The 25,803-nt window shown below is 40.7% G+C and overlaps 1 protein-coding gene across 1 annotated transcript in view; it reads right to left on the bottom strand.

Annotated features, from left to right (window-relative positions):
* The window catches only part of hmga2 (high mobility group AT-hook 2), a gene marked incomplete at both ends in the record, with an annotated part of 44,830 nt that extends 22,779 nt beyond the window's left edge, over positions 1-22,051 (bottom strand). Inside the window, 3 exons of the mRNA XM_083907057.1 lie at positions 11,688-11,738; positions 19,538-19,624; positions 21,944-22,051. Of these exons, the coding sequence (XP_083763183.1) occupies positions 11,688-11,738; positions 19,538-19,624; positions 21,944-22,051 (246 nt within the window). The remainder of the gene's footprint in view (positions 1-11,687; positions 11,739-19,537; positions 19,625-21,943) is intronic.
* Between the last annotated feature and the right edge of the window lie 3,752 nt (positions 22,052-25,803).

Below are 25,803 nucleotides of genomic sequence, written 5' to 3'. Positions count from 1 at the left end.
AACACGCAGAATCTGTTATTCATTTACAACTGTAGTGTTTTTCTAAATAAACCTTTTTGTTTTTCTTCATTTTAAATTGTTAAAACAGTATTTTAACATGCAGTAAATTGTAAATAACTGCCAGATATTGAAAGTTATTCTGGATAAATGGACAAACGCAATTAGTTACAGGACATTCTCTGGTCCTTTTATGGTTAAAATCAGCAAAAAAAAACATGTCCAGACAGACATGTTGAGGTTTAGGTGTTAAAGGGTTAAATAACAAACAAATGTCATTATTTTCAAACCATCGTCAAATGAGTTCACACAACGCTGACGAAGCCTATCTGCTCCACATCTCTCGCTCTCTCAGTACAGCAGTGTTTAGGTCGTCTGTCGCCCGGTGACATTTATACGCTGCACGCAGAAAATCATTCGTTCCATAACAAGATAGACTGAAAATATGAAGAATCGCTTATTCAGAAGTGAATTCTGCAGCTCAAAAATACTAATTCAGCAGAAGAAAGTTTCAATGTTGCTACATGACGTAAATTTCATGTACATTTTGTAATTTCTGCCACAACTGTCAAAAATCCTGGAGAAGCTTTACAACACCAGGTTAGACTTAGGCTGGTTAGGCTTCATCAACAAACACAGCCTGTTGTATGAAAGCCAATATGGATTCAGAAGTAATCGCTTAACGGCTATGATCGCTTGACAGAGTCAGTTGAAATAATTACTGATGCAGTCGACCAGAAACTACATACCATAGGGATCTTTATCGATCTGAAAAAAGCATTTGACACCATTAACCATGAGATCTTGGTAGCAAAACTAGAGAGATATTGTATTAGAGGTATAGCACTGGAATGAGTCAGAAGCTACTTACACAACAGATCCCAATATGTCAAATTAGGTGATGACGCGTCAAAGTGCTTGGACATAGTCTGTGGGGGTCCCACAGGGGTCAGTTCTGTTAAACTGTTTATATTATATATAAATGACATATGCAAAGTATCCAATATTCGCGGATGACACGAACATCTTCTGCTCTGGGGATGATTTGAATCAATTGGTGGAAACCGTCAATAATGAAATGGCCAAACTTCAGGTGTGGTTCAACATGAATAAATTATCACTGAACTTAGAGAAAACTAAATATATGTTATTTGGGAAAAAAAGGTCACAAGAGGAGCATCAATATTCATGTTAACGGGGTGGAAATTGAAAGGGTTAAGGAACATAAAGTGTTGGGAGGGATTATTGATGAAATGTTAAGTTGGAAGCCGTATATAAGACAATTAAAAAGTAAGCTGGCCAGGAGTGTGTCCATACTTTGGAAGGTACAAAAGCTACTAAACCAAAATGCTCTTTATATGTTATACTGCACACTAATCTCTCCTCACCTTCACTATTGTGCAGACATTTGGGGACACACGTATAAAGGGAACACACACCCACTGCTAATACTCCAGAAAAGAGCTCTGAGAATTATACATTATGCCAACTACATGGAACATACAAATCAATTATTTATCAAATCAAGAATACTTAAACTTCATGATGTAATACACTACCGTGCAGAACAGTTTATGTACAGGGCGGCTAACAACATCCCTCGGAATTTAATGTTCAGGCAAAGGAAAGTACGAACTACATTAAAATCCTTTACCGTGTCGATCGCAGGTGTCAAGCTATGGAATAATTTAGATGACGAGATCAAACATTCAGCTTCACTGAGGGTTTTTAAGAAGAAGTATACGTAAACATGATTATTAAGGAGTACATGGTGAGCCAGGGAGGATGTGGATGAGGTCACAGTCTGAGATCTGTAGACGCTATAGAGATAAAATGGAGTAGGATCATCAGCTGACATTGAAATGTGCTTATGTCAGCCTTATGATACTGCTGCACGTTGCGTCAATACTGTCTAAAAATTAAGAAAAGAAGAAAAGAGAAGAAGAAGAAAAAAAAAAATGAATAAAAAACTACTCTGTGGTAATGGGGGTGGGACTAGATAAGCTTTGCTTCTCCCGCTTTTCCCTTTCGGTCATGTGTATGAATTTAAATGTGGATGTGTGCAGATGTTGTTGATTAACTGTCATGCCTGAAATAAACAAATCATTCATTCATTCATAAATGTGGAATATCAGAGATCAGACATCATTTACTAAAAAGTTTCAATAAGCTAGAAATTGCACCTTGAGTTATGGTCATTTTTTTAAATTCACTACTCAGAATTGTAGCTTCCGCACTCTGGAAAACATTGTATGAACACATTCTGACTCATCTGTGTCTTGTTTGTGCACCACGTTACCCTGATTCAACCCCTGATTCAAACCCTGATTCAAACCCTGACTCACTCTGGAAACTCTTGAGCTTGAAGTTCCATAATTTTCTCTGTGAAGCATGCCAAGACTATAAAAAGCTTTTTAACCGTCCGACAGTGATGCTAATCTGACAGTTACACCTGCCTTTACATGTGCACACTTTGAGAGGGGAAACATTTTTTGCAAGTTTAAGTTTTAAATAGTTTCCCTCAATTAATCTGTTATATATTTTTTAAGCATTTCAATGTTTAAAATATTCATAAAACATACATCAAAATTCTGATTACCCAAAATTTGAGATAAAAAAAAATCAATATCAAATATATAGACCATAAAATGCACATCTACGATCTGTCCAGGGATAAAACAGACCAGTGATTCTTCTAAAACAGGTCTCAAACTCACACGACCCAGGGGTCAGGGAGTGTCTAGTCTGGTCAGCGAGGGCTGGTGAAGTAGGGAAAAGGAAAAAAAAAACACGTGTTCAGAAGCACTGGGCAATATGACCTTCAAACTGAATCATGATTTATCATAAAACAATATTTGTGACAATATCGCATAGAGTTTCAGAATAAAAGTCTTTGTTTTGACATAAATAGTTCACAGTGCAATGATGCAAAAATGATTCTGTCAATAACTTGATATTAAGTGATGAAGTGGTGAAGTTTGAGACCTCTGATCTGAAACATCTGTAGCAAGAATCACATGATTCCAAGTTATTCAAAGTTAATTGAAAATAAATTCCTTCAAATTGTGCTGCTTGTTCCAAGCTCAAGGGGCAGCAAAGTTGAAAGTCTTCTTTCCTGGTTGAGTGTGGACCTTTGGGACATTTCATGAAAATAAGTCTGAAAACAGTAGGTCTTGATTTCCACCACTTTTAAAAATGATATAGGACCCTAAGTACGGAGGTAATAAGCCAAAGCCTTGTAAATATAAAATAAGCCAGTGGTTTGATCTACGAGCAGATAAAGGTGGCCATCTAACCCTGGCATACGCAGTGACAGTGGTGAGTAACGGCTTTCAGATTTGTGATGTTGATAGGGGAGGCTTTCAAATACACTACATCACCATCATCATTTAACGGTTGTTAGATTTCAAAATGTGGAAAGACAGATTTACTTCCATAGTCTTTGGACTGTAGGAGGAAGACAGATACACACAGGTCCTCCCCACACACACACACACACCCAGTGTCAGTGCATTGACTTCCATTCTAAACAAATTGTTTTTACGAACCGCAGTTAATTCCTAACCCTAGCCTTAACCCTGACCACAATTCAAATCTTAGGGTGAATTCCAATTCCTTGCTTAACCCTCAATCTCAAAAATGCGCTCCCTCTAGTGCAAGTGCTGTCCCGATTCTCAGAAAAATTAAGTTGAGGCCAAGTTTAAGGGCTGTCTCGCCCTCAATGTTAAAATTTTCCAAGACCACCCTTGGGAGCAAGGGCTACCCAGAATGCATTGCATGTTTTGACAGAACAAAGATGGCGTCAAAAGCAGCGAAACGAGTACGCTACAAATGAAGTATTTTCTTTGTTAATAGAGATATAAAAATGATGAAAACCAGTGTATTATCTTAGTTTAGGCCCATATTATGGATTACTGACGTCATTGTTGCGTAACATTTATTTTTATTTTACAATCTTTTGTCAATAGCCGGCCGGTACGGAGAAGGGATCGTTTGCTATGGTTTACTTTTCAATAAGCCGTGGTGTGTGGTAACTGTCAGCTGAATATGTCCGTGGTTGTGGTATTTGTATGAGTATCATCTTATAACTAACTGACAACCTAATAACTTGACTGACAAACGGATCGTAATAAATAATCCTGACGTAAATGTTCTTCTTCTTTTTTGGAGTTGACAGACTGGACGCAGCTTTCACATTATTCTGCCCCCTACAGTCTGAAGACGTATCTGCAGTGTCCCGTTTCTAAGTGACAAAATAACCCTCAACACCTGGTTTTGAGGGCCAGTTAAGATTAAGGGTTGAGCTTGAGGGTTAAGATAGGAATTGGAGTTGGCCCTTAGACTTAAACATAACCAGTTTCTTAGAAATAAGGTTCTGCCTCATTAGCACCAGGTTTCAGGTCTTCATGAGGACTACTGGTCTTGTCAAGGTTAGTCTTGTTAACTTCCTACAGAAAGGAAACTGGAGTTGGGATTTGGGGACCTTCTTTGTTTGAGTTGACAGTGCTTGTTGCTTCCTCAACAGGACAAATCTAGAATCAAAGTGCTTTCTACTCTGGGCTCTGATTCCAGGACTTGGCACCTGCTTTCACTCTGACCCTAAGCCAAGAGCATCAAATCCTTAAGTGAGGACACTACACACTACATCAAGCCCCCGACACACACTCATGCTGCAGCACTTGCGCTTCCTTGCCCATTCACTTAGTCATTTCCGCACATTTAATGCAGAAGGCGTGGGTCTGACACACTGGGCTCCATTTAACAGGAGGGGGCTTGCGCTGACACAGAAAGGGGAGATGGGTATTGAGTGTCCTGGATGTGAGCTACTCTTGTATGTGACTGTGGCCAAACAAACACAAAGAAGCAGCTGTGAGGAACGACGGCCTGAGGGCAGGGAAACTGTTTGGCTTCCAAACTCTGGCAGAGATGAAGCGTCTGACCAGTGGAAAGGGAGCGAAGCACAAGTAGAGAGGGCAGTGATGGAGAGAAGAATATATTGTCCTTGTTCCTTCCTGCTCTCTATGCAAGTACATGTGGTGCAATTCTTGCTTGGAATTTGCTGGAACATGACCAGAATCATCATCCTTCTTTCTCCTGGAGCTCTACGAAAACCATACTTACTATCGGTATCAGTCTGATGCCGACCAACATCACCCGATCAGATATTGGGAAGGTAAAGGGCCAATTCCAATTCCTATCTTAACCCTCAAGCTCAACCCTTAATCTTAACTGGCCTCAAAACCAAGTGTTGAGGGTTATTTTGTCACTTAGAAATGGGACACCCCTTAAATGCAGATATGTCTTCAGACTGTAGGGGGCAGAATAACGTGAAAGCTGCGTCCAGTCTGTCAACTCCAAAAAAGAAGAAGAAGAAGAACACATTTACGTCAGGATGATTTATTATTATTTATTGTCAGTCAAGTTATTAGGTTGTCAGTTAGTTATAAGATGATACTCATACAAATACCACAACCACGGACATATTCAGCTGACAGTTACCACACACCACGGCTTATTGAAAAGTAAACCATAGCAAACGATCGCTTGGCCGGCTATTGACAAAAGATTGTAAAATAAAAATAAATGTTATGCAACAATGACGTCAGTAATCCATAATATGGACCTAAACTAAGATAATACAATGGTTTTCATCATTTTTATATCTCTATTAACAAAGAAAATACTTCATTTGTAGCATCCTCGTTTCGCTGCTTTCGACGCCATCTTTCTTATGTGAAAACATGCAATGCATTCTGGGTAGCCCTTGCTCCCAAGGGTGGTCTCGGAAAATCTCAACATTGAGGGCGATACAGCCCTTAAATTTGCCCCTCAACTTAATTTTTCTGAGAATCGGGACAGCACTTGCACTAGAGGGAGCGCACATTTTTGAGATTGAGGGTTAAGATTGAGGGTTAAGCAAGGAATTGGAATTCACCCAAAGAGTAAAATCCCATATAATCGATGGCTATGCCATCCCTACAGTAATAATACTCAATAATCAAGCTCCTATATTGATGATTAGACCACCACATCTAATAGCAAAAGGTCCCATTGCACAATTTCAGCCCCAAGTTACCAATCGATGCACAATGTGTGAACTCATGTATGATCTCTTTGAAGGTCCAATACGCAACATTCTGTCTCACAATGTATCAGGAGACAAATTAATATTATATATGTTAATAAATACAGTAAGTACAAATAAATAATATGTTTTAGTGGCTGGTCAAGCACTTGAATTTAAGTAACGTATAAAATGCTACACATCTATCTTCTACCAGTTTATCCTCCACCTGAGGGTCACAAGAAGATGGAGCCAATCCCAGCGGACATACGGCAAAAGACTGGGGAACATCCTGGACAAGTCAGCAGTCCACAGCAAAATGACAACTTACTAAATACATGATTAAGAGGTTTGCTGACACCTAATGCCAGCCTGAGCAGAGGCCAAGACATGGTTAAAGCCCACAATAGGTGGAAGTCCACAACAGGAATACCCACCTGTGAGCTGATTCAATGGTCTGACAAGAGTTAGATAGAGTACAACAAAGATGAGAAAGTGTGTTATGTCTGTATTTGTGGCTAAATGTGTTTTGGAGAGCAGACAATTTTTTTTGTCTAGTGTCAAGTTTGCAAAAGCATTTGCAGTGAAATCAGCTTATTCATTCCAAAATAAACAACACACACATTCTTCAATACTGCAACACCTAACAGAATGCAGATGCTGGAACTTTGACAATTTGACTATGTTTACTGTAACGAGAAAAATCAACAATGCACCTTTAACTGAAGCGGTTTCATCGCAGTTTAAGACTAAAGTGCCAACTGACCTCAATTATTGTAAGACATCAGAGGTCGTATTCCCGGTAACGGGTAATTCTTCGCACTACGAAAATATCTTTTGTCATGAAAAGAACTTGTTTCCATTGTTGCCTCCATGCAAACAGGGACAAGCTTCCCTGTGAAGGAACCAGCTCATAAAATCAAATGGACAGCAGCCACTTGGCAGCAGAGAAGCGGAACTGCTGTGCACAACTGATGAATGCAGTCTATTGGAGAGCAGAGCTGCCTTTCAGATGCTTACTACCAGAGGAAGCAGCTCAGCTGGTCCACATCTCAGCACCTGCACACGGAGGAACAGTGGAGTCGCTAGAAGACATACCAATGAGGCACTGACTCAACCCTGGCTGTGGTGGTATACAGACGTAATATAGTATACAGTATCTGATTTTTTGTGGAGTGTGGTTGCATTCGGTACTGACCAAGTGCAAAATCGGTTGTAACGTCACCCATAAGAATCTGAACTCCCCAGAATTGCAATTTGTTGACATTTTTCAACTCTCAACTTGCTCCTACTGGACAATATCAGCTGTCACTCACACTGGTATCCATGTGCAATTGATCGTCTGTGTTCGTCTAAAGTGAAACATAATCCTATGATGTCCTATTCTCACTAAAATGTTCACTGACATTGTAAATCAAGGCTCATATTTCCATACACTTCACTTTCCCGAGTTATTTTTGCACCTGGTGGAGTCGCCCCCCGGTGGCTATTCAATATACTCTCATTTCCTAATTCCTCATGTTTACCACTTCTACTTCCGATACGTCATCCGAAGTCTCAGATGGCCTTAATGTATAAGCAACATGTTTTTGCCAGATATTCAACATATCAGACAATGTCTTCAACACATGGGAATACAGTTTTTGGTATGTAAAACAGACTGCAAAAACATGGTTGCCTGGACACAAGGAGGACACAAGGATAACTGAATTTAGCCTCTTGACAAACGGCTACTATAATTAAATCAATCTGCTACAAGATCTTAAGAATGTTCTGTTGTGTCGCTTTGTAACCTGCTCACTCCAGTCCATGGAGAAAATCAGTTGCTGATCAAGTATTCTCCAACGTTAAGTTCAAATATGGTATTGTGTGACTTCTGTGTTTTCAATCCTTTGTTTAGTTTGAGTCACACAAACTAACCAATGATTTCCTCTGTGGACTTTGGTGCAGGGGAGTGAGTGTGTTAGAAAAGGGCTATTTTTAACCACTTGCACCCAATGAACAGTTAAATGAGTGAGTGTGTGTGCCATAATGCTAGTGAGACCACAACAGTTGAACTGATATTTACCCTACATACACTAAAGCCAATCATTAATCCTCATTAATAGAACATATTTAGTCTGGTCTGACTCTGGCAATGTCTGCTGACATTAGACTGATATTATGGGAATACATTGTTCAATATACTCCTTATGTGTATGCTCTATGACCCATTTAAACCCCACTACTGCCTTTGCTGGTTGCACATGGATGAACAGAGCTGAAAGCCAGTGTTTAAGTGATAAAAGAACAATTACACTGAACGATGTGAATGTGTTGCACTTACAATTTCCTCAACATCTAATTTTGATTTACCTCATATTATCTATTTTAAAGGTGCATTATATAATAAATCTAAAGCAACTGGCCATAAAATCCTCCTAATATGACTCAGGAATAATGTTCATATAACAAACTGAACTCACCAACAACAACAGTACAGCCAAAATATTCGCATTAAAAAAAAAAATGTGTTTTTGTTTTTCAAATCATGTTTTGGCATGTGGCGCCACCTACTGCTGTCTACCAATCATTGCAGTCAGTTACGTCAGAAAACGAAAACCTAAAAGACCTCAGTGTTTTGAATTTGAATGTAGTAACCGTTTTTGGCCACATTCTTACATGTGGCGCCTTTAAGTTTTGAGACTGTTCCCAGCCACCTTTGGGTGATTATTCGATGTTGCTATGGAAACAGAAGTAGGTGAAAAAACAGCGTGTCACCCCCTGACATCACTTAAGTAAAAGAACCACACTGCGACATTTACAGTGACATTTACTGATTCATGCTCTGCTCCTCAGGCCTTCAACAATGAACTGTGGTTAAACTACACATTAAAGCGTCACATTATCCTGCTGACAGAACACACTGTGCTGGTTAAACTTTTTCTTGTCCACACACTTCAGAGATAGACGCTGTGAGGCAGCACCTTTGATGATCATGCAGGTGTCAGTCAATGCCCTGTAGCAGTCACAAAGGTACACAGCTCAGTCTAGATTTAGTTCTGTCAGAGTGCCGACATGAGGTAAAAGAGGCTTGTTGTGTCAGTGCATCATTTAGCTGGGACATGCAGGCACTGGCAACTAAAGGAAAGAAAACGCTGCAGGAAATACTATATCAACAGTTTCATCAGTTCACGTTTGACTAATCTGACTAGCATTTGGCTAGTCTACCACTTTATCCTTTGCGGGGGTGGGGGGCACACAGAGGAACACCTGGCTAGCACTGTCACCTGACAACAGGGAGTTTGCAACTGTGTGAATAGAGTGAATGGGTGTTTGTCTCGGTGTTGGCCCTGTGACGGACTGGCGACCTGTCCAGTGTGGATCCCTCCTTTTTGCCTTATGTCAGCTGGAATTGTCACCAGCAGCCCTGCAACCCTCATGTGGACGATAAAGCGGTAGACGACGGATGGATGAGGTTCTGGAGCCGATCCCAGCAGACATAAACTGTGGTTCCATCTTGCCACGGTTTGGAACGGTAAAGCCCTTGTCACCCTGGGCTATGCCCAGAGGGTCACGTCAGGGAACACATACATACATAGCATCAAACCTGTGCGACCACAAGTGACGATATTGCTAGCATCGTCTTATTTTCATGTATACTACTTAAAGCGGACCTAGACCGGAAGTTCCAATTAACGCTGTTTTTTTAGTGTGTATGTGCGTCATTACCTTGTTTAAGAAGCCCTGAAGGTTCTAAACAAACAGTTCAGCCACTGCTGAGAACGCTGTGTTTTATTGTAATCTCGGGGCTCAGCGAGATCTCTGAAAATCCCGTTTATAGTTCTCCGGAACAGCAGATCGTCCCGCTCCAGGCACTAGTCCGGGCACATCCGGTTGCGTACATTGAACCGCAGAAGAAGAATAACGTCCGTTGTGGAGGTGTTTCACGAGCGACAGTGTCTTCTGACTCTGGGTCTGACTCCGGGTCAAAGTCATAAAAGGGACTGCGGCGGGGAGTCGTGTCAAAGCTATTTTTAAACACTGTTAAAACAATGTTTTGATAATGAGTAGCAGTGCATCCACCGTTTCAGAGCGGGTGTGCTGAATATGTCACTTCCGGGTATTGGCCAATCACAAGACTCTGTCTTTTGGGTGAGAGAGTTGAGTCTGAAATATCACGGTTGGGAAACACCGTCAGAAAAGAGGATTTCTATCGACTCGATTACAGCAACTAGGATATTATGTGCAACAGGACCACTCTATGTGAGTTTTAAAACTGCCTCAACTTCCATGGCATATTCACACTGGTCGCAAGGGAGTGACGTTTTTCTGTCGTCCAATCAGCTGACTCTGACCTTACCATACCAGGAAGGGGTTGTGCTATGTAAATGTGATGATTCTGTCTCTTGGCTCTCAGAATGTGTAAATCTTTGAGGCTAAAATTCTCCATAAAGCAGTTTGAGGAGTGCCTACATTCAAATGGCCACATCTTCTTCAAAGAATATAAGATTTACATGTGTTTGACATTGTTGGAAGCTTAGAAATCACACTTTTGGAATCTGTAAATAACCAAATGTCCCGAAGTAGACTTGTGAACGCGTTTGCCATGGCTGGACACATATACTGAACTTCTGTTCTGGTGCTATTGAAGAAATGATAGTGCCATACTCATTGTTTTCAGTTTACCTGCTTCTTTCCCACATTCTCATTGTGTGTCACTGGGACCCAGTGGGAGTTCCTCCCAAAGACATTTGGCCTGAAATGTTATCCTGGCAACTGTGGTTGTTGAAGAAAGCCGTGAGGGCGGAGGATTTGATGCCCTGCATGTGAACCAAGCACTTCATTTACTCCGCTGTAGATTTTAAAGCCACCGCATGGAGCTAACAAGTCCCAGCATGAGCTTGTACCAGCAAAGCAGCAGAGTGTTAACAATGGTGGAGATAGTAAATATGCACACTTGATTCTTGGAACACGCCATTCCTTCCATGAAAAAAAAAAGACATAAAATACACACTTTATGACCCTCCATCTCTGTTCTTGGCGGCTTTGGCCTCTTTCTTCCCCCCGTGACACATAAAAATGCAGACACGATATATATGCAGGAGAAAGCTTGTGTTCCCCTGCATCTCTCCTCGCACTTCCTGGTGGCACTTTGAAACGCCAGCTGCTTTCCCCCCGCATTATCAATCAGGTCTGTTGCTTTTTGGAGCTGATAAACACTGAGGCCTTCAAGCTGTCAGTGGAATTATTTAAGTATTCCTGTGGTCGGCGTGGAGAGTAAACATTTTCTTTGACTGATAACGCAAACAGTTTAGCACACGCACACGCACACACACACACATAAGCAACATCCAGAGAGGAAAATGACTATATTCAGGACACAAAGCATTCAGGCAGGGGAAAATACCACCAGTGCTGGGAGAGTCTGTCATGCTTTGAATTGATAAGAAACAAGTGTGCACTAATAAAAATCACTTGCTCCAGATTTTATCAAAGGACATAAAACTCCTTATCGCCACAGCCCTTGTTGTGTTGTGTTGTGTTGTGTTGTGTTGTGTTGTGTTGTGTTGTGTTGTGTTGTGTTGTGTTGTGTTGTGTTGTGTTGTGTTGTGTTGTGTTTTGTTGTGTTAGAACGCTGACTCACCCACTTCCTGGGTCGTCCCCTGGGTCTTTTCACCCCAGTCGCCTCTGCTTTCTGTGAAGATATAAAACAATATCAGTCAATTCAAATGAAAACATACAATATCTCAATGTGCTTTACATAATACGGCCAAAACGAGGCCTGAGCAGTAAGCTGATTATATCCAATTGATATAGATACACATATTATATTTGGTTTTTTGGGTTTTTTTTGTTAAACAAGGTTGAGGTCAAAGGAGGTGTTATGGATTAAATGTGATTGATGATCATGATAACAGATGCCATCAAAATATTAACAACAAAATTCTAATGCCACGACAAAAACTTATGAAAGGTTAAGTTGTGATTTTTTTTTCCAATATGTATGCATTTATTTTATTTTATTTTTATGTTATAAAACAGAACAATTAAAATATAACAATAAATTGCTGTAAATTACAATAAAATAAAATTGGGATATGGCCTAAAAAAAAATCAGAAGAGTCGATAAATAAATAAAAAAAATAAAGAAACTTGTTGTGTTAGTTGTAAGAGTTTGCAGAATGTATATATGTACATATATATATATATATATATATATATATGTACATATACAGTTTTTTTTATATATCACTGTAAATTATACATAGATTTTATGTGTATTGTATTTACTCAGAAATTAATTATTTACGACCTGCAATAATTCTCAGAGGTGATGACCTAAATACTGGAGCCAGACACGGGTAAGTTACAGGTAAGTTGATATTTACTTGGTTCAAAGCTGGTTTGGTCAACAGTCTGACAGTCAGGTCAGGCGTCAGTATCCAAAGTCAAAAACACACCGGGCAGGATCATACACGGAACAACTTAAAGTTGTTACTAATGACAGAGTGGAGAACGCAGGCAGGAAAAGGAAAAACAGGAAAAGGCAGGTAGTCAGGTAACACACATGGGCAGGAAGTAAGGAAAGGTACAAAATAAGATAGAGCAGAACATTTACTACAAAATAAAAAACATCACAGAAGATATTTAGGTCCAGAAAGAGGCAGTAATGCTATATTACAGGTGTCAATAACTGTCAAAAAATCAAAGGTGATTATTAAATCTAGAACGAGGCAGTAATGCAACTGCACACATGCCAAGTGCTGTAAAAACACCAAACAAGAAAAGGACCAGAGATAAGGACAGGAGGCAGAAACGTAACATTACGGTTGACGACTGCCTTAAAAAACAAAACGAAGAAGAAGATGAAGGAGGCAGTGATGCAACACTGTGGATACTAACTGTCGTAAAACACCAAAGAAGATAACTGAATTCAAAGAATGCAACGCAACGCAATACTTGGGAAGCCAAAAACACAACAAAGAGAGAAGAAAGAACTAGTAATGACAGATGCCACCTGCTGTAAATGTAATGTACCGTTCAAAAGGCTAACAACAGGTTATGAGGCCACTGTGACCTTGACCTTTGACCCACAAAATCCAATCAATCCATCCTTGAGTCCAAGTGAACACATTAAAAAATACAAATAACAAAAAGCTCTTCATATTCACAAAAATTTGAGACTGAGAAACAGCCAGTGCTATCATGGACACCTACAGGTGTCATTAAATGACAACTAGAATATTGATGCACGGCAGAGGCGGTGCATGTACACTGTGAAACTGATACCTGGAACTGGAATGTCCCTGTATGTTTTGCTGGAGGGGACTGAATTCTCCTTTATTGTCATGGTTTTTTAAAGGGATTTAATGTTTGCATGTTTGGGAGAGGCTGGACGTTGCATACTGTCTGGCACAGAGAGCGTAGCCCTCTACAATTAACAAGTCCAGACAAGTGTCAATAATTCATGGGATGAATCTGGGCTTCGTGGCTGTTGGCTGGGAGTCGGGTGAAATCTTAGTCAAATTGCTGAGCAGCAATGAATTTTGCAGACGATGACCAGCCAAGGGCCTGTATCAGTGATATGGTGCTGAGGCATGTGTGTGTGTGTGTGCGTAGCTTTGGGTTGGTAAACAACACCAGCTCCTTTGTCAGCCTGAAACTGAGCACAAAGCCTGGTCACATGGCAGCAGGTAGAGTTTGAACCAGCAGTATCTTGAAATCCCTTCAGTAGAGAGATTGAACTGGGCCCACTCATCCCTGAAAGTCATTCTTCCATTGGGGCACAAGCAAAGAAAGGACGTCAGGTGACTTCCACGACAACAAAGGTCTTCAAATCCTATGGAAGCACTTAGTTTAAGTGCCATTTATTATTTGTATATTTAGAAACATTGATTTTTGGCCAGTACCATCACAGTTTGGTCAAAGGTACACTGCACCCACCTACACCTGCAACCATACACCTGTTGGAAATTAGTGAAGTCAGCTGGTTTTCTCATAAGAACATCCAACTTTCACATTGCACTTCATTTTCTGGACCCCATTCAAAATAAGTTATTTATCTGTGGTCTAATGTTTGCTGACAGCCCTTTTTTTTTTTTACATGAAAAATAAGTCTGACTCAACCACCAAGATAATGTGATTGGAAGTTGAATATATACTTTTAACTCGACCCAAACTGGCCTATAGGCACATGCTCCACACTTCCTGCCTTCAGGCTTTAATCCAAAAAGAGTAAAAAAAATAGGAAAACGTGGTGTGCAGAAATAACAAAACTGAGAGAAACATGTGGCAAAGACATGAAATGACAAGGAAAATGCTACCAACTAGCCACCAGCTAACATTTTTTTGGGCCTTTGACAAAATGACCAGACACCTAATGCTAACAAGCAGAAAAAGGACATATCACAAGGTAGGGTTGCATAGTCAGACACACTTGTGCTTGTATACTATAGGACAAGACAGTAATCAAATTAAATTGTACGGTTGAATGAGAACCATGGAAACGAGCTGAGTCGCCATTCCAGAACCAACAAATGTCTATTGTTCGTGTCACACTTAAGCCACCTGTACTATTTGAGGGTAGAGACGAGCAACCTATTAGGTTGTTTACATGGAAGGACTTGACTTTAACATAAACCTGCTGCTCTTGTCATCAAATAAAACAACTAATTAGGTTGTGTCACACAAGAGGGTGGGTGGTTTAGGGCCGTCCAACTGAAGGAATGCTTTGTACACACTGTACAGCTACACCAAAATGATATTTTATCATGATGCTCTTTAGCAGCTCGTTGTTGTTGTCACACGTGACATTGTTGACAGACCAATCTGTGCACCGTAATCCCAGTTCTCTGTTTGGGATCCTGCATTTTTAATGCGGAGATGTAATGGTCTGAAAGACAACACCCTGTTCAATTAATCATCAATGTGTTTTATATGTCTAAGCACAGAGATGTCTTCAGGAGGGAGCCCTGAAGATAGAAATTGTCATATTTTAATAACAACCAGAGTCTGAATGAAATGAAAACATATCAGGGTATCGATCTCCTTTTCCACGAGCTGTTGGTTTCATCAAAATGACTCTTGGGTTAGGTCAGGTTAGGTTGGATTGATGAAAAGCCAGTGAAAATGTGTCCATTGTGGGTGAATCTTTGATCAAGGCAAAGAAAACATTTTAAACTATTTTTTGTAAAATGATCCATATTATAAACCTTTTCTCATCGACCTTTGAAAACCATTTTGAGTCACTATTATAGGAAGATTAATGTGACTGTTTGTTGATGTGCCATCACTGTGGTGAAGGTTTGCTTTGGTTTAGGAAGAAAAATGACTTGTCAAGTGTAAGGGAGGGTTTGTGGTTTGGGTTTGGTAAAAAAAAAAATAATAATAATAAAAAACTTTTAAGGTTAAGAAACCTTTTCATCATGTTAAGGGAAAAATCTACTGTATAGCACATGAAGGAAAACAGTCGTTAGAGACTACAGCTACAGTCAAAAATGTCCAAGAATTTGCACACAGGATCAGCTATTGGTAAACGAAAAATGGCACATAAATGGTTCAAAAAAAAAACAATGTGACCAGAATGTGTGATGTGACCTATACTTTACATTTTGTTTATAAGTTTATAATGTGAGTTATTTACAGTGTAGTATATATTTTTTTACTAAGTTTATATACATTTTTGAAAGTTATTTACAGTATTTTATTGTTCTTTACATTTATATTTTCACATACCTTATTTATTTTCAAAATTACAAAGGCTTTTCCATCCATCCATTATCTACCGCTTTATCCTCAAGGCTTTTCTATGGTATTTATTTTATTTGAATTAAAAAAAAAAAACTTTTGATTTCATCAAAAAAAAATTATTCCTTGGTGTCAGATTATTTATGACATAATGGTGATGAACACTGGTCTGAAGGGCCCCCTGGGAATTTTTGCTTAGGGCTCGAACAGACTCTAGAACCGCCTCTGGATCACTTTGGTCATCAATCCATCCACTTTAGCAGCCTAATGGAAGCCATGACACAACTGTCATCATTACCAAAGCCTTGTCAGAAGGTTTTTTTTTTAAACAATGACCAATCCTGCACATCGTCCGGTGAGGATGACTTCAGGGTTTGGTGAGAATTCTGCAATCTTTTGTCCCCGGATTCAACCCTAAACATGAGGCACGTGCCTCTTTTTTCATAGTTACAAGGTCAGTGAGCCACGCCAAGACAAAGTGTGCAATAAAATATTGTCTTCTTACGAGCTGCTGTGATATCTGTCATTGCAAGATTGCAGAAATGACTGATATGAGACGAGTGCACATGAAGAGTGTATGCTGGAGGTGTGGGCCGACCCTGGACCCCTGTTTATCTGAAAAGTCTGATATGTTCAGTGTTTATTATAACAGTGCCAGATGAGATTGGACTGGATTACGGTGAAAGCAGAGTGTTTCACTCTTCAAAGACGGGCTGAGGATGTTTACAGTGGTCGGTGGTGGCAAGGCAACGCTGATGCTGCTTTCAACGTGATCTATCAAATGAATGAAGACACTGGTGGGGGGGGGGGGGGCTTTTAACACAACCAAAATGTTACTTGGTGGTGTTGCTCTATAATTCTGTGAAATGTGAAAATCCAAAAAAGTTGGCTGCAGGATTCAGGTGGAGACATTCTTTGTGTGTCTTTTCTTTTATGCTTGTAATGGTTCAGCATATTTTTCTCAAAAACTGCTTTACCCGAGTAATCAATCGGCAATCCTGTATTAAAATAGAGCATTTTTAAATCACAAACACTGCAATTTAATGTTTCTACTTTTCATTGTTCTGTCTTCTATGCACCTTTAAAAATGGTGTCATATGGTAATGATGGATAAAATTTACTTTATATCACAAACCAAATCACAATTGCAATATTTAGCAGGAAACAAACATACACTTAGATCAGGAACAGGGGAAACAATGTTTCAGCAGTGATATAAAAAACAGAATGTTAACATTGTCTATTGCATTCACTTTTTTTTTTTTTATTTGTAATGTCTTGTGATTTCTGTATTCTTTTGTACTGTCCTGTTAAATGTCTAATGTGCTAACCTGCCTTAGGACAACGGATGAAAATTAGCTATTGTGCTAACTCCGGCATACTTACATTGTTGCTCTATGCTGACATGTTGATGAATATGCATTGTCCTAATTCAAATAAATAAATAAATAAATATAGAGGAATATAGCAAGGCTTTTCTATGTAACTTCTCTGTCAGAAGCCAAACTCTAAAAGTAAAAAAAAAGTCTGCCAGGAACCATGACTACAAATGTTTAGACATTCCATGTCATTAGCTCTTCATATAGACCTGCTCAGCAGGGCTGGAGTTGATAAATGACTATAACATATCTGCTGCAGGGTCCTTTGACCTTGGAATGAATGCTAATTTTAGCATTTCCCAGAGAGGTTAACTGGCTTTTTTTGTTTGCTCAATTGACTATATGCACAGAGCGTCACTCACAACTTACACTAAAATGTCGGCCAGCTCCTTAACGTCCAGTCAGTTGTCACTAAAGGGAAACGTGGACTTTGTGAGGTACCGTTAGCGATTAAAACTTCTGATATTGATTGAAAATATTTACATTGTCTTATAGTAGCTGTTTAAGTAGTTAGCTCTGATGGATTCAATGTGTCCTTAAAGTCCTGGTTAGTCATAAATCAATGCTATTCGTCCAAAATTGGCAGAATGGTCATGGTCTACTTTGCTGCGAATGTGATGTCCGACATTTTGGGTGTGCTCCGTCCGACAAAAACACACAAGAAACAGGGAGAACGGTGTTGTTTGAAACCTCAGGCCCACAATGCAGTTTGGTTTCCCACGCCTCCATCCAACATCCAACAACGACAGACTTTTCAGTTACGCCTTCTCCACATATGAGTCTGCCTTTAATGCTGACTAATCTCCTGTCCATTGCTGCCATTACATTCCCCTTCTTCCTCCATGTTTCACCTCAACGCGTTGGGTGAGGTGAGAGATTAAATCACATAAAAACAGCCTAACCTCACGAGCAAAGAGGACCGTCTCTTTGTGGAGTTCTGGCAAATGTTATCTCCTGTGGGAACAAGTATTTCCCAACCCTTGATAGTGATGGATGCAACTTAACTGATGGTACATAAACTCTTAGAATCCAACGATCTTCAAACACGGTCAATCAGAGTAGACTGTTCAACACTGACAGACAGCGCATATGTTTCTGAACGTTTCTGAGTCGCAGTCCCGGCGCCAGCTCAGTCCAGAACAGGCTTTTAGCCAGCAGGGACGCCCTGTGAGCCAGGTGCAGATTGAACCCAAGTCGCGCTATCAAATACGTCATTATTACGGTTATATTGTTCTTGCCAATAAAGATGTTACATTTAGGAATGCACAGAAAATTCTGCGACCAAAACACTTTTATCACGGAAACAAATCCACCGAAACGATGTTGTGACGACGCATGCAAAACCCACGCGCCCGTCGACCTGCTTAAGAGTCTGTCCAAGATCAGTTTGGAACACCAATAAAACAGTTCCAACGAGATATGAGGACACGGTGGTAACAGCAACTATTAAATGCTGGAAAGTCTCTTTGCGCAAACTTGAAGTGCAGATTATATAATTCACGCCCCATAATTCACCACACTAAGATCTACTCGGATCTCCTGCACTTCATGGCGACTGACAATCCTCCTCATAAAGATCCTTATATTTTTTTGATGTGGGGATAAAACTAGAGAAATTATCGTTGGATACAGAGAGGGGCGTGCGCTTATATTATGCCTGATTATACGATGAGGCATAGTATGAGAAAACATGTGCAGCAGCAGCAGTCTGGGCAGCTGCACTGCCGAAGCTAGGCAGGTGCTCCTCGGCTTCTCTGGTAGCTTGCGCTTGAAAATATTTGTAGCTTTTTTCTCCTTGCGGTGGGAAGACGCACTGACAACATAACGTAAGACAAAAAAATAAATAAACATTGTGTGAATCGTGTCAGTGAGAAAAAACCAGGTCAGTTGTACCTGTCAGAACATAGAGCTATTAAACACAGATGTAGGATTTAGTGGCATCTAGTGGTGAAGGTGCAAACATGCAGCTAACATTGGCCTTCAGCTAGCATACATACTGTAACAGAAGTCACAATCACTCTCATTTCAGTTCATTATATGCTGATATCAATGTCATTATGAACATTCTATTCAATTTCTCTTAATATTCACATAATGGACATTTACGTTCATTTCAATAACAAAAACTATTACTGCATTAAATCAGGACTCTCCTGTGTCTCATCTAAAAACTGAACTATTCAATTTCTTTGCCTGTGTTAAGTGAATGATTTCAGCTGAGCATAAGTACAATGGAAAGTGACTCAACAGGAACAATTAAAGTGGTTTAAAATGGTCAGTCTCACACGTGTCCATGCTACAAGTCAATGAAATGTCAATGCGACGTTAACAGAGGCCCCTGTGTCCTTCATGTTGTGATGCGCCTCACCTTCTGCGCTGCCTTGGAAGGGCCCTTGTTCTTACTTCCTTTGGGACGGCCCCTTGGCCGCTTAGGGACCGGCTCTCCACTTGGCTCCTGAAAGCGAAGGGCAGGACATGACATGGGTGTCAAGGATCGGAAACAAAGCCTTGAAACCCCCCCCCCAGCCCTCTTGGTTACTGCGTGTTGTGGGGACATAGGGGAAATCTGTTTACACAGCCATTGATTCCATGAAAAAATAAAAACAGAGAAGAAAGAGCTAATGTGATCATTACTTCCTTCACTTCCTCTTTCAATCAATTATTCGTTTAATCAGAATGAAGAAGTAAAGAATATGTAGCACAATATGTCATTTCTGCCGCATCAATCAATTACAAAAGATGTAGGTTGATAACGTCTGAAAGCAGCGTGGGATCATGGGAATTGTTGTCTGCATCACCACTGCAGATGGAAATGTATAAGTGTGTAACTTTTCAATATAAAGTAAATGACACTATATTTTTATGCAGAAATGTCACATATTGTATCTTTATACCCAGGTTTAAACTGTTTTTGTGGGGACAAACACTGTGAGGACGTGTGCGCTTCATGATAGTCAGAGCCTAAAACTGCAGCCATTTCAATGATAATGCTGAACTAAAGTCTAAAGTTTAAAAAAAAAAAAAACTTTTTTTCATTGTCCTGTGATTGCAACATCAATGGCATGTGTGACAAAACTTACTGAGTGTTGCTTTAAAGGAGGAACTGTTGTAGGGTTAGTGTGAGGTCGGGGTGAAGGTCAGGGTTACACACACATCACAGAAGGAAGTGATGTTGTGTTAGGGATTTAGTTTTGCGTCTGGTTCTGCTCGTTTAAATGGCACACGATTCAACTTCAAGGTTTTTATTACCACGGTAACCTTAAGGGCACATTTTAAAATAGTGTGTGTCATCATGTGTGTTATTGAACTGTGTGTGTGTGTGTTTCTATATGTGTGGTTTTGTTTTGTTTACTTCCTGAAGACCTTCTCTGGTATTAACGCTGACCTTCCTGGTCAGAAGAAGAAGGCCAAAGAGCCTCCTTCAATGGTCAGCGCCTCAATGAGATTATTGATGGGCATTTTTTTTTCTCTTGGAAAAACACAAACCGTGTCAGGACTAGTAATCTATGAAGATGAAGAAGAACCTCATTTACAAAGATCTGGTTCATTATAGGTGATAATAATCGGAGAAGATGTTTTTAATGAGGATGTGAGGAGGATTTCATTTGGCCCTTTACAAGGTTTAGATTTGGTTTTTGAACAGGACACATCATTCATCTATATAGGTGGATTAAGAGCAGGGATTACTTAAATAATCTAAGATCAGTGTTTACAAAAAAATTTTTTAAAGATGACCCAAATCACAGTCACATTCATGACAAATTTATGCATAATGTAGCAACTATTTTACATTTTGAATTGGTAAACAAATAATTTCCAAGAGATGATGTTTGGTAAATGGGTAAATTAATCGATGCAAATTTGTTTGGGGATAAATAAATCTCCCTCTTTAGGAACCACTGATTCAGATAAGCAATAAAATATTATCACAATAAACTATTTCACTTCATGTAATATGAATATAATCACAATAAACGTCAGATGGCTAAAGAATGATTTTGCTAATGAAGAAAAAACCTGTAAATTATAGTTTTAGACTTTTTATGGACCCAAAACAAAGTCTATTTTGATAAATAATGAACCTTTGTAATTGAATACTGCTGTACCTGCTCTCATAGCTGTTTCATAGGACATTTAAAAACATCATCATTATTGTTGTTATTGTTGTTGTTGTTGTTGTATCATCCTGCCCAGGGACAAGAGGTGGTCATTAATGTGAAATGTCCCCAAACTATAATAACAAGTCAACAAAAAAATAAAGAAAAAGTGAAAAAAGACAAGATAATACTGTCAAAGTGTCTTCATTATCTATTATTATTTATGTCTCTTTCTCTTGGTGCGTTCACTTCTCCTCTGTCACGCTCATCTCCACATTATTCCTTCTTTACTCGTTTTCTCAATGAAACACCCACCGTGTTTGTCTGCAGACAGTTATGGCTCCACAGAAAAACCACACAGGACACGAGCCGTGGAGACAGCGCTGAGAGAGTCGTGGTGGATCGTGCACAGTAAATACGTGAATAACAATCAATAACACGATCAGACAAGACATTTGGAGCAAACTTGTGCGGGACTGAATAAACTGTGTGACTTAGAGAAGTGTCCATATGCAGCTCTGCTCACACACTATATGCTTCATGTCTTCCTGTTGGAATGAAGTCATTACGCGGCCATGCTCTCTCTCGCTCTCTCTTTATCTCTCTCTCTCTTGCGCTCTCTCCCTCTGTCTCTCTATGGGTGATTCCCCTCATGTCCTCTCCGATCGCTGACTTACTTTCTGGGGTTTCCGCGGTCTCCCCGGCCTCCTCTTCTGGGGCTCCGCGGCCCCCGCGGGCTCCTGGGAGCCGGAGCTCTCCCCGGCCTCGTCCCCGCGTCCACTCATGCTTCCCTGCGATGTAGTTCTCCCAGTGAACGTGAAATCGTAAAGAAAAAAAAGGAAAGAAAAAAGACGTGAAAAAAAAAACAAGTGTAACCCTAAAGAGAAAGAGCCGCGGTGACTACTTTTTTCAGCTGCGCTTTTACGCGCTTTTACGCGCTTTTACGCGCTCCAATTGGAGGTGTCCCGCGTGCAGGAGGGGCGAGGGAAACACTATAATAAGGCAGAGAGCAGCTGGGAGGTCTGGCTCAGTACGCACAGGACACAGGACACGGGACAGGAGAGCGGGGACATCGGACTCTCAGACGCCGAGCAGCACCGACTGGAACTCGGCTAAAGCGCACCGCGGCACCGGGCAGCAGCAGCAGGACCATGCGGCAGCGACGCGTGACAGCAGCTCAGTGTTCCACTTACTACCACCACCACCACCACTACCACTACTACTACTACTACTGAGGAGTGTGTGGGCATAACAAGCACATCCACATGAAAAAAAAACTCCACTCAATAAGGATGAAAAAAAGAAGGAGAGGAAGAGGAAGAAAAAGAAAGAAATCACCTCTCTCCTGTGGGTGGATAACACAGGCGGGGGAGGAGGAGGAGGAGGAGGAGGAGGGAGGGGGCTTGGCTGAGAGCCAGAGAAAACACAGAGGAGACGGAATCCGGGCTGCAGGCCAGACATGGCAGGCCGCATTTATGAATTAAATTCACGTTTTCACGCGTTTCAGTGGAGCCCGGTTTCAAGAGAGGGAGGCGGTGAAGGGCAGTGGTGCTGGATTATGAATGAAATGAAAAGTGTGTGTGTGTGTGTGGGTGTGGGTGTGGGTGTGGGTGTGTGTGTGTGTGTGTGTGTGTGTGTGTGTGTGTGTGTGTGTGTGTGTGTGTGTGTGTGTGTGTGTGTGTGATAACTCAATTAACAAAACCAGTATCATCAATCAGTTTTGAAACAAACACACAAAACAACAACACCTATACCTCCCTATTAGAGCTGAAACGATTAATCAATGACTGGATTATTAATCGATTACTAAATTAATCACCAACTATTTTGATAATCGATAATCGGTTTGAAGCTTTTTTTCATGTTTAAAACAAGATTTCTGATTGTTTAAACTTCTTAAATGTGAATATTGTATTTTGCTTCTTTGCTCCACATAACAAAGAAATCATTAAAACTGAATCATTTTGGTTTGTGGACAAAACAAGACATTCGAGAACATCATCATTTCCAGGTTTGACAAACATTGATCAACATTTTTCAACATTTTATGACACGAAAATAATTGTTAGTTGCGAATCTGCTCCCTATGTTGCATATGAGAGAGAATCAATATCAGCATTGGTGGTAAAAGTACATTTTCTTTTTCAACAAAACAAATAATTGGTCAAATCCAAGCAAGTCCTATGGGGGCATGTGATGTGTCTGTGTGACTACACAATATGATCTTTGCTCTGGGATCAGACTGCAGTAAAGGGTGATGGTTAAAGTACATGTTCATATCAAAGGCGAGTGAACTGTGGAGGTGAAGTGTGAGACATTCACACTAACATCTCCCTCAGGTTCCACATCTGTTCACGTTTCTTTTTCGCCGTCACAGAAGGATTCGCTCTGCGTCTGTGTTCACTTTCTCTCCCTCGTCACGGAAGAGACTCCATGCAGTCACAGGTTTATTTTGAGATTCTTGGACTCTTGGGGTAACTCTACGACAAGATAATCAATACGTAGCAAAACTCAAGTCATGTAATGATTTAGCCTCCATGTGAGAGTCATGCGGGGTACACAGTGGACAGGTTCACACCTAAGCTAGAGTGTCTAAATAACCACTATTCCACACGTCACGATGCACTCAGTTTTTTTATTAAGAGGATTGAAGAACAGTAAATAAATAAACATAAATAAATGTTAGTTACACAATCAGCTGTGGATTGTGTCAAGTATTTCTATGCAAGAAAAACTCCCAAGAAAACATTGTCTCACGACTCCAGCCGTGCAGCCGTGTGGAAGCAGGCTGCGGAGCTGTGAACCAGAGCACAGTGCGTCCATTCTGCCCAGCAACAGTCAATACTATTTTCTGATTGGATGCTGTTTGAATGAACTGCGCAGAGCAAAGTGCCTTTGGCGTCATCGAATCACAGATTGCTAATTCATGTGCGGTGACTTTTATCACTTATCAGCGTGAGAAATGTCATTTGCGCTTGCTGTCACTCAATCATCACGCCCCTCCTTCCCCTCCTTCCCCTCCCCACTCACTGATAAACTCCTTGCCCACTTTTTGACGATTTTCAAAATCAGGCATTGGGTGGAGTTAGTTTCAAAACCGGAGTGGAGTTCCACTTTAAAGATAAACAAACGTCACACAGCCTATATCAGCTCCGCAAGACTCTCCCTGCGTTTCTCAGTTTTAGTGGTGTTTAGGTCTGCTGTTGCCTGGTGACATTCCTGCGCTGCACCCAGGAAGAGCCAGTGAAGCGAGACAGCTGCACACAGGTTGTGAGTAAGGACAGAAAGTCTCAGGAGTGAATTCAAGTGCTCCAGGGTTTTGAAAAAGAAAAACATCATACAACAATTTGATGGGATAAACGCTTCTTGTCCCTGCACTGCTGTGGTGTCTCAGTCAGGGACTGATAGATGCGTCTGTTTTCAGGAAAACAAAACACCAAAAGTTACGCACTGCAGCTTTAATGTGCTAGCACATGCTTGTACGTGAGAGGAAGAAAATGCAGCAGACAGTGAAGAAAAACAGGGAACGAGGACTGCATGATAAAAAGTAGAACAATCATAAGAAGGAGAACGTTACTGATAACAGCAACTGTAAAAGTGGTTGTTCGTTATCTCGCGTGTGCTCTGGGTTCAGAAGTTCATTTCAGTCAAATAAGGTGAAAGGTCACAGCCTTGAGCAGGGAAACCAGTACAACCACAGTCTGTGCGTCTGCACCGCGGCTGACAGGAATATTCCCTGGGCCACACACACACACACACACACACACACACACACACACACACAGAGTGCTGTAACACATTTATTTCCTGTTTCTTTGCGTCTCCTCTGACGTGTTCTCCAGCATCACAGATGTCCGAGCGCTTCAGAATCCCAGCCTGTAGGTAATGGATCTGTGCAGCCATTGATTGTATTGGTTTGATCCTGACGCCGCTCTGTCTGAAAGGGAGGGGTCTGCACAGAAAGCCCTTCTTTGGGGGGTCTCGCTGCTGTGAATGGGCCTTATGAATGGCAGTGAATAGCAGCTACAAATGAACCCCCTCTGAGTAAATCGACCGCCTCCGATGGAGGAAGCCAGGTAGTCGTGAAAATAAATAAAATGTTTGGCGCAACAATGACGACGTCAGAGTGCTGCAGACACTCAGTGAGTAGTGAAGCTGCTCTCGTGGGTCGGGGATCGTGGGAAAGGTCCTCCACGTAAGGCACTTTATTCTCCCCGTTTGTTGTTCTTGTGTAATTGATCTCCCTCTACATCCACACAGGAGTTCTTCAATGACCGACTACAGGTCTTTTTTTTTTTGGTAACACCTGCACTGTTACATCAAGTGGAAATATCCTACATGTCTTGTGCATTGTGTCCCTATAGTACAGCCTCAGAGAAAACAAAACCTATTTCCACAGACACTATTTTCACTTGAATGAACAGATGAGTGATTGTTCCGCACACGGTCAGCTGCACATCCACAGCTCCTTCTTGTCTGTGACTCTGTCGCAGTGTTCGGTGCCAAATTTCGGTACTTGAAATGTCTGAGAGAGCGC

The sequence above is a fragment of the Microchirus variegatus genome (genome assembly GCF_963457635.1).
Source record: "Microchirus variegatus genome assembly, chromosome: 20".
Taxonomy (NCBI): Eukaryota; Metazoa; Chordata; class Actinopteri; order Pleuronectiformes; family Soleidae; genus Microchirus; species Microchirus variegatus.
The sequence above is the reverse complement of the archived record's forward strand: the minus strand, read 5'-3'. Positions and strand labels throughout refer to the sequence as shown.